Genomic DNA, 14365 nt, shown 5'->3' with positions numbered 1-14365 from the left:
TGGCATCAACGGGCAGCCCAAATTTCCTTCATTAGGCTAAAGAGAAGCCAGTTGAAATAGTTTCGGGTTTCTCTTTTGTTTTGTATCCTCATAGCTAAGACAAGCCAGCATTCTGGCCAATTTTTCTGGAGTTAGGTGAGTTGGAGCCACATTTATCCGATTACCACCAAACTCTCCTGTTGAAGAGTGTATGGCTCAACACTCCCTATTAAAAGTAATACCATGTCTTGAAGGTTACTATGCTGTTGATCCTGCTTACCTTATCATGGGGTTCCTGTACAGCTGAAAGAATCTGTACAGCTAATGCAGAATTATTTTCCAAGTAATGATCCACCAATGCGTTCAGCAGCAAGGGGCCACGGTCTGTAGACATAATATCAATTAGTAAAAGCTCTGTAATTACTAAAGAGGTGATCTCAATAATTTTTGTATATCACACTTGCTGAAGAGAGAGAGATGTTACCAAAGTCTTTCATCTTCCATAATCAGGTCAAATGCAAGAATGCTAAATTTCAAACAATCACAATTTATGCTACAGGAGAAAAGGGTGCTGATTGGTTGTGATCATTTGAAGATTGGCATTTTTGCATTTGCCCTGATGAGTCCAAGACAAAAAGCTGCTGTAACATGTCTCCCTGTAACTGCACTTCAAAACACTACACTACACTGGTGGGTTGGCTAAGGGGAATGAGCTCCATGTGAAGGGTTAAACTAAACCTTTATAGATCACTGGTTAGGCCTCAGCTGCAGTAACGTGTCCCAATTCTGGGCTCCACATGCCTTGGAACATACAAGCATATGAATGAGTTCTGGTAGGCCACCTGGCCCCTCGAGCCTGCTCTGCCATTCAATGAGATCATGGCTGATCTGATTGTAACCTCAACTCAGGAGGTTTACCAGAATGATACTAAGGGTGAGGGACTTCACTTACTTAAAAGCTGGAGAAACTGGGATTGTTCTCTTTGGAGCAGAGAAGGATAAAAGGAGGTTTAGTAGGTGTTCAAAATTATGAAGGGTTTTTTGATGGAGTAAGGAGAAATTATTTTCACTGGTTGGTTGGGGGTGGGGGGAGGTGGTGGTTGGTTGGTAACCAGAGGGGACAGGTTTACGGTAATTGGTAAAATAACCACAGGGGAGATGAGGAAATTTTAAAATACATCAACATAGGAAGCCACAATGATCTGACTGCACCACCTGAAAAAGGTGGTGGAAACAAATTCAATTGTAACTTTCAAAAGAGAAATGGATAAACACTTGAAAAGCAAAAAAAATAAATTAGGACTATGAGGAACGGGCAGGGCACCACATTGGATAGCTCTTGCAAAGAGCTGGCACAGGTGTGATGGACTGAGTAGCCTGTCAAATATAACATCAGATGAATGAGCCTAGAAGAGCGAACAGAATGAACCACTGATGATTCCCAAATTGATCACTGATGATTTGGAGAACTATCAAAACACTGATCATCAGGTCTGTTTAATCAAAGTTGCACACATATTAAAAGAAAATTCTTTTTAAGAACAAAAAACAGCAAGCACCAGAAATTAAGCAAAAACATTAGATGCTGGAAATATATTGCCCGTACAAAAAAATAGGATCAAAAACACTGGTTGAATCCCTTCAACAGAACTGAAGACTGAACTCCTGCACAATCTCACCTGAGCGGAGGTTGTCCGTGACCATCCCTTTCACTTCCTCGAGAACCTGCAGGTCCGTGGTTTCCAGCAGTGGAACCAAATCGCTAACGTTTACCTGCTGTGCCATGCTGTGCATACTTCACGTGGCCAGTTTCCTCAACCCAAACCTAGGCAGCAGCTTCAACCCAAACCAGCTCTAAACCAACTCAACCCTGACTGCTGACTAGCAGGGTAGCGCTGTAAACAAAAGGAAGAATCCATCAGAGGTCATTGTTACTCATTATTTTATTCACGTACACATAATTCAGTGCAAAAATTAATGCTGCAACAGATCATTTATCAATTGAGCATTCTCCCTTTGATGGTTCAGAGTTTATTCTGTAATATCACTAGTTTACAATGTTAAAGGCGTTACATAAATGCAAGCTATTGTTGTCGCTGTAACTGCCTCCCTCGGAAACTCTCCTCTATGCTCTTCTTGCTTCCAGACTGAATTAATTTAACCACTCTTGTAAGCTTCCCATCCTTCATAAACTTGAGTTAATTCAAAACTCTGCTGCCTAAATCCTAACTCATGCCCCAAGTTTTGATCACCCATCAAGCATGAGTTCACTGACCTATACCAGTCCCTGGTCCAACACCTTGAATTTAAAATAACCATCCTGGTGTTGAAATCCCTCCATGGTCTTGTCCCACTCCACCATCGTTGGCCATGTTTTCAGCTACCTGGGCCCCAAGCTCTGGAAATTCCCCCTCTAAATCTCTTACCCTCTCCCTTCTCCTTTAAGACTGCTTAAACCAACCTTTTGGTCATCTGCCCTAATACCGCCATATGTGGCTGAATGTTAAATTTTGTCCAATATGTTTTCTTGAGGTGCACTGGGGTGTTCAAGGTGGAATATAAGTGCAAGTTTTTGTTCGGCAGCTGAGCTATACTAGGAAGATTTTGCATTTGATCCCTGGTTTGTGCCAAATTAACTGATCTCAGCTGACGCAGCTGTTGTGTTAGAATTGGTCTCAGTGCTCCTAGATTACAGGAGAACAATGAACCAACAACCCGTGTGGAATCACTATCTGCCATGGTTCAGTGGTAACTCCCTCACCCAAGTCAGATGGTTGCAAATTAAAACTGAACCCTCAATTTTCTTCTTTTAACACCAGCTGACCCCCTCCAATGGCACTTCACACACAATCCAGAGCACGTGAAATTTCCACCTGAAATGGGATTAACGAGCAGGGGATAATTTGGGCCAGGGTATGTCCTTATATTTTCAATATAAATTGAAGGCCAATGCTGTGAGTGCAAAACTGAGGAAGTGCTGCACTTGTCAGAGATGCCGTCTTTTGAATGAGGTGTTAAACAGAGGCCCTGTCTGCCCTCTCAGACACTATTGTGAAGAGCAGGGAAATGCCCCTTGTATCTCAGGCCAATATTTATCCCTCAACCAATATCACAAAAATAGCTTTTCTGGTCATTACATTGCTGCTTGTGGGAGCTTGCTACATGCAAATTGGCTGCTGCCTTTCCTACAGGATAAACAATAACACTTAAAGTACTTCAGTGGCTGTAAATGCTTTTGGATGCCTTGAGGTTGTGAAAGGTGCTATAGAAAAGCAAGACATTCATCTCAGAAAGACAGCCCCAATTCCACTGCTGTCTTCTCAGCTCAGACAGTGAGCTGGGCACTGCAGAGGTTTGGGAGTGATTGTCTGTGTCACTGTAGCACCAGAAAGGCCTAATACCCAGTGCCTCGAATTGGAGAAAGAAGGGGAAGGGAAGCAAATGCTATTCACTATGGTGGCCCCAATCAATCAACAACACCACAATATTGCACTCCAAATCGTGGTAACACCCAAAGACCAAAAAGTCACAGGTGGTAATATTTTCCAGTCACCAGATTGCTGGGTGATTCAGTCAGTTTCTAGGGAAGGGATCAAAACCACAAACTCTGATTCTTGTCATTCAGGCTCTGACAGTATCCACCCTACAAAATCAACACAACAGTACACACAAACCAGGGCCCCCAAAGTAGCATTGCAGAATATCTTATGATAATCCACCACATAAACCAGTACCAGGGAGTTGTACAACACGCCCAAAGAACCAGCACCTCGACAATATTCCTTAATAAACTCTTGGCTGCAGGAAAGTCATTGTATTTTCCCCACTGTCCTTCATGGCCAGGTTCTAATAAAACACTTACCAATTTACATTCATATAGCACCTTTAATGTAACAAATCATCCCAAGGTGTTTCACCAAACAAAATTTGACTCCAAGCCACATAGGAAGAAATTACAACAGCTGCTGACCAGAAGCTTTGTCAGAGGTAGATTGAGTGTTAAAGACGATTGTGCCTCCCTATCAGTGCAGCAAAGGATATCAGGGATGGACAAGAGGCCAGAAGTGGAGGATTGCAAAGATCTGAGGGCTGTGGGACTGGAGGAGGTTACAGAGATAAGGAGCAGCAAGCAAAGAGGATGATAACTCCTTAAATGAAATTTTAACACAAGGATATGAACGAGCTTTACATTACCACAGCATGGAGCTAAACAGAATGCAAAAATAGCTGCAAAATATAGATCCCTAAAGGCCTGTCCTCTGCTGCCCCACCCCCGCCCCAAAAGTCAGAGTAATGGGGCACCCCGATAAGGACTGTCACTTGGAAACAGAAACATCGACTAAAAAAATACAACCACAAAGCAACCACTTGTGCCTGGCAGGAGACAGACGTTCAAAACACCGATTGGGAGCCTCGTGTTCGAATTCTTGGCCACTTGCCCAGAGGGACAGAAACTCCCAACTTTATTTACAGTAATCAAGTTGGACTTCATGGTATTTAAAATCTGAGTTAAAATGGAGAAAACTGGGACAGTACATTTATTTTTAAAAATGAGCAAAAAACAGCAAGAGTGTTAGAGCATGGACAGTCTTTCCTGACTTTTACTAATCAGTCACAGAGAGATTTTTGTGCAGCTCTGTGCCATCCTATAAAAACAACAGAAAATTCTAGAATGTACAACAGGTCAGTAAACATTCAGAAAGAAAAAAAGACAGATTAAGGTTTCCGGTGTGCAAGCCTCGCCAGAATTCATTTTCAGCATTTTCTATTTTTGTTTTGTGTGCAGCATTAACGCTGATGTGGATCAGTGAGGCTAAGCTGCTGGTTCTATGCTGTAAGAAGTCTTTCAATTATGAAGGGGGTTTGACAGAATCAATGTAAAGTTGTGAATTTTGGCGAGGGTTCAAACCTTGGAACCAATATAAGCTAGTCACTAATAAATCCAATAGGGAATTCAGGAGGAATTTCTTTATTCAGAGTGGTGAGAAGGTGGAACTTTCTACCATAGGGAGTGGTTGAGGTGAATAGTATAGATACATTTAAGGGAAAGCTGGATAAACATGAGAGAGAAAGCAATAGGATATGGTGACAGGGTGACATAAGGGGGGCGGTGGGAGGAGGCTCATGTGGAGCATAAACACTGGCAGACACCACTTGGGCCGGCTTGATTTAACGCCATGTGAGCCCCACTCCCCAGAGCCCCTCAGAAAGAAATCATACCGTCAATGCCACTGCTTCACTGGAAGGGCAAGCTAGCAAAATCACAAAAATGCAGCCCCTGATATTTTCTCCACAATGGACTCAGTGCAACAAGTAAAAGCAAAAACAAAAATTGCTGGAAAAACTCAGCAGGTCTGACAGCATCTGTGGAGAGATAGCGTTAACATTTCAAGTCCAGATGACTCTTCTTCGGAACTAAAGAGAATTAGAAATGTGGTGAAACATATACTGTTTAAGGGGTTGGAACAGGTGAAGCTGGATAGAAGGTCAGTGATAGGTGGAGGCAAAGGAGAGATTGCAAAAGGTGTCAAACAAAAGGTCGAAGGGGTGTTGATGGTGGTGATACTGGCTAAAGGAGGTGCTAATGGTGACATTAAGAATAGAAAGCAGGATGAGCAAGTGACAGATGGCCCTAGTGGGGGTGGGGTGGGGAGAGGGGGCAGTGTGAGAGAAAAGATTGAAATAGGCTAAAAGGTGGGGATAAAACAGTGAATGGAAATAAAATTTAAGAATGAGAAATGGGTGGGAAAACAATAAAAATTAAAATTAAAAAATAAATATTTGACAAAAAGGGTGAGGATGGAGGAGAGCGTTCATGATCTGAAGTTGTTGAACTCCATGTCAAGTCCGGAAGGCTGTTAAGTGCCTTGTCAGAAGATGAGGTGTTGTTCCTCCAGTTTGTGTTGAGCTTCACTGGAATGTTGCAGCAGGCCAAGGACGGACATGTGGGCATGAGAGCAGGGCGGTGTGTTGAAATGGCAAGCGATAGGGAGGTCTGGGTCATGCTTGCGGACAGACCGAAGGTGTCCCACAAAGCGATCTCCTCTACATTGGAGACACCAAACGCAGACATTTGGTCTGTCCGCAAGCATGACCCAGACCGTCCTGTCACTTGCCATTTCAACACTCCACCCTGCTCTCATGCCCACATGTCCATCCTTGGCCTGCTGCAATGTGAAGCTCAACGCAAACTGGAGGAACAGCACCTCATCTTCCGATTAGGCACTTTACAGCCTTCCGGACTAAACACTGAGTTCAACAACTTCAGATCATGAACTCTCTCCTCCATCTTCACCCCTTTTTGATCCCTTTTTTCAAATATTTTTAAATTTTAATATATACATTTTTTTTCCCACCCATTTCTTATTATTTTAAAAATTTATTTCCATTCACTGTTTTATCTCCCCTTTTAGCCTATTTCAATCTTTTCTCCCACACTGTTCCGTCCCCCCACCCCACCCCCACTAGGGCCATCTGTCACTTGCTCATCCTGCTTTCTACTCTTAATGTCACCATTAGCATCTCCTTTAGCTAATATCACCACCATCAACTTCCCTTTGGCCTTTTGTTTATGACATCTTTTGCAATCTTTCCTTTGCCTCCACCTATCACTGGTCTTCTATCCAGCTTCAACTGTCCCACCCCCCGTATACAGTATATATTTCACCACATTTCTACTTCTCTAGTTCTGAATAAGAGTCATTTGGACTCGAAACGTTAACTCTTTCTCTCCACAGATGCTGTCAGACCTGCTGAGTTTCTCCAGCAATTTTTGTTTCAGATTTCCAGCATCCACAGTATTTTGCTTTTATGATAAAAGTAAAAAACCTGCGTTAATGATGCTCCCTAAATAATGACAAAAACTATTCCAGAGAACTTCGTTCAAGTAACAATCTTAAAAAATTTTCATCCTTTCAGATGGTATTTTGTCTATATATCCTACAGAGCCCGAGTGTAAAAAAGAATATGGTGGATTTGCAGATTTGTTTCCTTTTTATTCATACTGGCACTTGATTAAAATAGAAATCCTTTCTGCCTCAAAGTAGTTTTAATCTATCTGAAGTTTTCTTGGAGGTCACCAAAATGCTTTAACTCCCCGAATCACAAGTTCTGAAGTTATTGCTGCAAAAATTCCGTTTTTTTTAAAATATAATTTTTAATCTTGATCGTCGCTCCCAGTATATTCATCACTCTCCTTCCCACCTCACTGGGAAACACAATTTGATGCAGCACTACTCAACATAGCTCAGACTGTGAACCAAAGGTGGCAGCTACGAATCAGTGGGGTGCTCTCTCACCTCCAGGGCAGAAAATGGGGGGCTCAAGCCCCACTCCAGAGACTTGAGCACAAAATCCAGTGCAGAACAGATGGAGTGCTGCACTGTCGGAAGTGCCAGCTTCTGGATACGATGTTTAAAAAATGAAAATCCTATCTGGGCTCTTGGAGCACTATTTCAAGAGCAGGGGAGTTCTCCTTGATATCCTGGCCAAAATTTATCCCTCAATCAGCATCACCAAAAAGAAATTCTGATCATTTCATTATCATGTTGTTTGGGGAAGTTAGCTGCTACACTTGCTACATAACAATAAGGACTACACTTCAAAATTATACATCATTGACTAGTATATACTTTGGGGTATCAAGAGATCATTTAAGGGGCTAAAGAAATAACTCATTTCTATAAAGAGCATCAAGCAGCAGTGCATAGCTGTCTTGGCTTCCAATTCACACGTACTGGGATTTTCAACACTGAATCAGAGTGAAAAGGGCATTTCTTACAAAAGTAGTAAACTCAGCTCAACAGCAATTTGGAATTTAAAAAAGTATTTTCTATTGCGAGAAATTTCTCTGTAGATTACAGAAATAAACTATTTGCGTTTAAAAAATAGACACACCCAAGTGATGGGCAAGATGTTAACCACAGGAGGCTCCATGAACATCCCCATCTCAAAATATGGCAGGGACCAGCTCATGACTGTAAAAGACATGGCTGAAGTACTTTTATCTAAAGAAACATAGGAAATAGGAGGAGTAGGCCATTCAGCCCTTCGAGCCTGCTCTGCCATTCATTATGATCATGGCTGATCATCCAACTCAATAGCCACTCCCTTAACTCATTTAACTCTCAAGCCAGAAATGCCAAGTAGATGGATTCTTCTCGATTCCCTCAAGGTTCCCACCATCACAGATGCCAATCTTCACCCAATTCAATTCACTGTGTGTTAAAGAGATGGCTGAGCACATTGGATACTGCAATGTCTATGGGACCTGACTATATCCTGGCTCTACTGTTGAAGACTTGTGCTCCAGGACTAGCCACGCTCTTAGCCAAGCTGTTCCAACACAGCTGCTCCTTGGATCCTACTTAAAAGTTCAAAATTGCCCAGGTATGGCCTGTCCACAAAAGGCAGGACAAGTCTGATCTGGCCAATTACTGCCCCATCAGTATACTCTCAGTGATGGAAGGTATCACAACAGGGCAATCAAGTGGCATTTATGCACCAATAACTTGCTTACCAATGCTCAGTTTGGGTTCTACCAGTGCCGCTGGGCTCCAGAACTCAATAGTTTTGATGCAAACATGGTCAAGAGCTGAATTCCAGAGGTGAGGAGAGAGTGACAGCCCTTGACATTTTGGCAGCATTTTACTGAGTGTGGCATCAAGGGGCCCCAGCAAAATTGAAGTCAATGGGAACCAGGGGAAACTCTCCACTGATTAGAGTCATACCTAGCACAAAGGAAGATGGTTATGGTTGTTGGAGGCCAATTATCTCAATGCCAGACAACATTCACCTCCAACATGAAAGAGCCTAAACACCATCACTTTGTCAGTTGTCAAACCTCCGCATCATCAACATTCCAAGGGTCACCACTAACCAGGCCAGCCATACAAGTACTTCAGCCACAGGAACAGGTCAGAGGCTGGGAATTCTGCAAATGATTCACCTCCTGACTCCCAAAAACCTGTTCACCATCCACCAGGCACAAGTCAGGAGTGTGATGGAATACTGTCCATTTGCTTAGTGAATGCAGCTCCAACATTCAAAAGCTCAACACCATCCAGGACAAAGCAATCCGCTAGATAGGTATCCCATCTACCACCTTAAACCTTCACTCCCTCCACCACCAACGCACAGTAGCAGCAGTGTGTACCACCTACAAGATGCACTGCAAGAACTCACCAAGACTCCTTCAACAGCACCTTCCAAGCTTATGACCTCTACCACCTAGAAGGACAAGGGCAGGAGACACATGGGAATACCACCATCTGCAAGCTCCCCTTCAAGCCAATCACTATTCTGACCTGGAAATATATTGTCACTCCTTCACTGTCGCTGGGTCAAAATCCTGGAACTCTCTAACAGCACTGGTTGTTGGAAGCCATAAGGGCAGGAGTTCAAGGCAGGGGCTCACCACCACCTTCTCAAAGGCAGTAAATGCTGGCCTACCAGCGACACCCTCATCTCATGAATGAATGATATACAAACAACTGTAAATGTATACATTAGCTAAACTCCCTTGGCATTACTCATTATGATCCAAAGTCTGGTTCACTAATGTCCTTTAGGGAAGGAAATCTGCTGTCCTTACCTGGTCTGACCTATATGTGACTTCAAACCCACAGCAAAGCGGTTGACTCTTAATGCCCTCTGAACAAGGGCAATTTGGGATGGGCAATAAATGCTTGTCTAGCTAGCGATGCCTTCATCCCATGAATGAATAAAATAAGTGTGCAGCCTTTTAAAGGAGGGGAACACTATATACTGTATAAAACACACTGCAGTGTAGACTGAGTATCCCTTTGTACAATCTAAGCTAATTGATGCTGTGTCACTGGGGATCCTGCACCTACCACCCCCCCAGGGAAAGTGTGTCACTGGATGACACAGAGCAGGTTTCTGGTCACAGATGGGAGAAAGAGGGCAGGTGGTGGGCGTGACAGCAGTTGCAATACTTCAATCCTCACCGCCTATGGTGGGTTGGGGAAAAATGGGTCCTTTTCATGCGATGAGCCTTGGTGGAAATCAAGCATGTGGAGGCGAGGATGGGAGCAAGCCCTCAGATACTAACTCTGTTCATGACAGAATGACCGCTTGGGTGACTATCACCTGCAAAATTGCATGTCAACAGAATGCAGGAGCACTGTGGGGCGACAGTCAAGAAAGCAGGGGAATATATTAATACACCAGATCCATAAAATTTGTAGTTCACCCTAGATGCTCTATGCAACACAACACAAGTTTGAGAAAAAAAAACATTCAACTAAGTATCAGGGAGGCGAACAGCATGAACACTTCTCACTTTATCAAGCTCCAACTCTCTCATTGGCAACTGTGAGGCTGTATAAACTGTTCACAATTTGGAGTTACATTTGACCAACGCTGATCTTCTGACCACATATCTGCACCATCACCGTTTCCAACTTGATAAAGTTGCCTGATTCCTCCCTTGCCTCAGCTGATCTGCTATTGAAACCCTCATCAATAAATTTGTTACATCTAAACTTGACTATTCCAATACACTCCTGGTCAGCCTCTCACATTTTACTCTCTGTAAACTGAAGTCAATCAAAACTCTGCTGCTCATGTGCTAAGTTTTCAAATGTCTCCACAGCCTCTCCACTCCTAATCTCCTCCAGGGCTACAACCCATCGGATATCCTTGTGCTCCTTCAATTGTGGACTTCAGCATTCCCAATTTTCATTCCTTCAACATTGGCAGCATTCAGCTGCCTGGGTCCTAAGCCCTAGAATTCCTACCCTAAATCTCTCTCTTTCTTTAAGGCACTCCTGCTTATTTGGAGGGCCAGTGCAGACACAATGGGCCAAATGGCCTCCTTCTGCACTGTAACAATTCTGTAAAAGTTTACCACTTTGACCAAGCTTTTGTTCATCTGCCCTAATATTTCATGTGGCTGGGTGTCAAATTTTGTTTGCTAATGCCCCTGTGAAGCACCTTGGGACATTTTACTAAAGGATAATAGAAATGCAAGTTGTCATTGTTGAGTTTAACATTGAACAGCGTTGGTGCGCAAACATTTAAAAGTACAGTTGCCAGAGATTCTAAGTTGAATGGCCTACTGACACTTCAATCAAAAAGGACTGAACGTTCCTGAAAAGATATATGACTGACTGTCAGTACAGGTTAGAACATATCATTAGGTCTCACGGGAACAGGAGGAGGCCATTCAGCCCCTCAAGCCATTTCTGACATTCAATGAGATGATCTGCATCTTAACCCATCCACATGTCATGCCCTTTAAGAACATGGCTGTTTACATCATCTAGGATTAGCTCATTCAATGCACCAAATACTTCTGCTCCTGTTATTTGAAGGTGATACAAGGACCCTTGAAAATTAAACAGTCTGAAGAAGCGCCACAATTCAGAATCATGTGACAACACAAAGGGACGATTGGAAACAGTGAGAGTTCCCTGATAAATCCTGCATCACATTCTGGGGATGGGAGAAGGGGAAATACAACAGGAAGATATTTGACAATGTTTCTTTTGCACAATCAAACGGTTACTTCACAATAAGGACTGGACTTGGCCCCAGACCCAGCACAGCGGCCGAGGCTCAGGGACAACTCCAACAGTAAACAGAACAAAACGGAAAACACGAGAAATAACATTTTGAACCTCAGCTCGCTCCCCCACCCAGAGCCACCATCTAAACAGATTCATTCATTTCACCCCCGATCCGGCTCAGTGGCCGGGGTGACAGCTCGGCCCTACTGAAGCCCAGGCGGCGGCGGCGGCCCGGACCCAAGCCTGAGGAGGTGACAGGAGGTGACAGGAGCAGCCGCGCACCCCCCGCCCCCCCCACCGGAACGGGGTTTTGGGACGGAGGGAAAGGGGGAGGAGGGGAAGGGGAAAGGAGGTGGAGGGTATTCTCCCCCCTTTGACGGGCCGGGCCCGAGGACCGAAGCAGCGGCAGCCCGTGTCGCGGTTCTCCGGCCTCTCCCTTTCCCTCCAGGGGTGGAGACCCCGGCCTCTCCCCCTCCTCAGGGCCGGGGTCCGGAGGGGGTGGGTGATTTTTACCTCTCACCGAGTCGACATTCCACAGGGCGCCGCCATCTTAACCACCTCACCCCCTCCCCCTGGATCACCCACATCCGCCAGACTCAGCAAAACAAATAAACCCCGGACTACTTCTTTCAATATCCCTCATTAAGCTCCCTCCAGGTGAGTGTCAGCCGGCGTCAATCCTCTATTTCCCCGCCACTCGATAACCCCTCACTAAACCCCCGAGTCTTCCTGCGGATGTTTGTGTTGATTTTAACAGAAGGGGAAGGGATCTGTGGAAATAGTTCCTGGGCCGCTTCACCCCCTGGTTTCACAGCGCGTGGAGGGATATCAGGCGGGGCGACGCGGCTGCGCGTGACTGCAGGTGTCCAGCGCGTGCCTGCGCGGGGCCCGAAGGACCCGCATGACGTCACCGCCTTGTGGTAAAAGGTTATTATCGGGCAAGGGGGCGTGTCCTCCCAGCTGTCAATCACAGTCTCTAGGCAGCAAGGACAGGGGAGGGATAGAGGGACGCAGGGAGAGAGAGATGGAGAACAGATTGATAACGAGAGGGATAAACAGGTAAATGAATAGAGAGATAGATAGACTGAGATAAAAGCAAAAAACTGCAGACGCTGGAAATCCAAAACAAAAACAAAAATACCTAGAAAAACTCAGCAGGTCTGACAGCATCTGCGGAGAGGAAAACAGTTAACAGAACTGGTGAAGAGTCATATGGACTCGAAACGTTAACTGTGTTCCTCTCCGCAGATGCTGTCAGACCTGCTGAGGTTTTCTAGATAGACTGAGAGATGGATAGAGGGAGAGAGATGGGGAGAAAGAGATGGATAGAGGGACAGAGAGAGATAGGGATAGACAGAGGGATAAAATGAGACAGGGAGAGGGATAGAGGGACAGAGAGAAGGATAGACAGGGAAAGGGATAAATAGAGAGATGGGCAGAGGGATAGAGAGGGGGATAGAGAGAGGAATAGAGGGACAGAGAAGGGGATAGAGATAGAGAACAGACAGATAGAGAGCGCGATAAAGAGATAGCAGGATTGATAGAGAAATTAATAGAGGGAGAGAGAGGGAGGGAGAGATAGGGAGCAGATACAGAGATAGATAAACCAATAGAGGGATAGATAGAGAAATGGATAGACCAAGAGAGATGGAGAAAGCGACATAGAGGGCAATAAGGATAGAGACTTGGCTGGAGGGACAGATGGAGGGATAAACAGACAGGGAGAGGGATAGAGAGAAAGAGAGATGGATAGACAGAGACCGGGATAAACAGATAGAGAGCTGGATATAGGAACAGAAAGGCAGAGAGATAGATAACACAAGAACACAAGAAATAGGAGCAGGAGTCGACCACATGGCCTTTTGAGCCTGTTCCACCATTCATACGACCATGGCAGATCTTGGGCTTCAACTCCACCCCCCATATCCCTTAATTCCTTGAGAGAACAAAAACTCTGTCTACCCCAGCCCGAAATATATTCAACGGCCAGAGTATCCACAACCCTCTGGGGTAGAGAATTCCAAAAATTCACAACCCTTCAAGTGAAAGTAATTTCTCCTCATCTCAGTCCTAAATGATCGGCCCCTTATCCTGAGACTGTGCTCCCATGTTTAGATTCCCCGACCAGTGGAAATAATCTCTCAGCCTCCACCCTGTCAAACCCCTTCAGAATCTTGTAGGTTTCAATGAGATCGTCTTTCACTCCTCTAAATTCCAGAGAATATAAACCCAATTTACTCAGCCTCTCATCATAGGACAACCCCCTCATCTCAGGTACCAATCTAGTGAAACTTTGCTGTACAGCCTCCAATGCAAGTATATCCTTTCTTAAATGTGGACACCAAAACTGCACAGCATTGCAGTATTTCAGATGTGGTCTGACCAAAGCCCTGTACAACTCAAGCAAGACTTCTTCAAGCTTGTACTCCAATCCCCTTGCAATAAAGACCAACATGCCATTTGCCTTCCTAATTGCTTGCTGTACTTGCATGCTAACTTTCTGCCTTTCTTGTATGGGAGATGGATAGAGGAGCAGAATGAGGGATAAACAGATAGAAAGAGAGGCAGAGGGAGAGATATATATCTAGAGAGATAAGTAGATGGTGACAAATAGACAGACCGAGAGATAGAATTGGACAGACACAGATAGAGGGATGGAGACAGAGGGATGGAGGGCCAGAGAGAGGGATAGAGGGGCAGAGAGAGGGATAAACAGTTAGAGAGAGACAGAGAAAGTGAGGGAGAAATAGATACAGAAATACAAACAGATAGACAGAGAAATTCGGAGAGAGACAGAGATAGAGAGACAGGTATAGAGAGAGAGTGCTAGATGCAGAGAAATAGATTGGCAGAGA

The 14365-nt window shown here is 44.5% G+C and overlaps 1 protein-coding gene across 4 annotated transcripts in view; it reads right to left on the bottom strand.

The window, feature by feature from the left end:
* The window catches only part of tsc1b (TSC complex subunit 1b), a 44553-nt gene extending 32403 nt beyond the window's left edge, over positions 1–12150 (bottom strand). For 3 of the 4 annotated variants that reach the window (XM_041193405.1, XM_041193409.1, XM_041193408.1), the window contains exons 1-3: positions 12024–12150; positions 1659–1874; positions 260–363 (exon numbers count right to left, since the gene is read on the bottom strand). In XM_041193405.1, coding sequence (XP_041049339.1) covers positions 260–363; positions 1659–1773 — 219 coding nt within the window. In that variant the 5' untranslated portion in view covers positions 1774–1874; positions 12024–12150. Of the gene's footprint in view, positions 1–259; positions 364–1658; positions 1875–9571; positions 9588–12023 lie in introns of those variants that run through there. The other variant, XM_041193407.1, reaches the window with a different exon arrangement.
* Between the last annotated feature and the right edge of the window lie 2215 nt (positions 12151–14365).

The sequence above is a fragment of the Carcharodon carcharias genome, chromosome 8, assembly GCF_017639515.1.
Source record: "Carcharodon carcharias isolate sCarCar2 chromosome 8, sCarCar2.pri, whole genome shotgun sequence".
Classification (NCBI taxonomy): domain Eukaryota; kingdom Metazoa; phylum Chordata; class Chondrichthyes; order Lamniformes; family Lamnidae; genus Carcharodon; species Carcharodon carcharias.
Note: the sequence above shows the minus strand (reverse complement) of the source record. Positions and strands in the feature narration are given on the sequence as shown.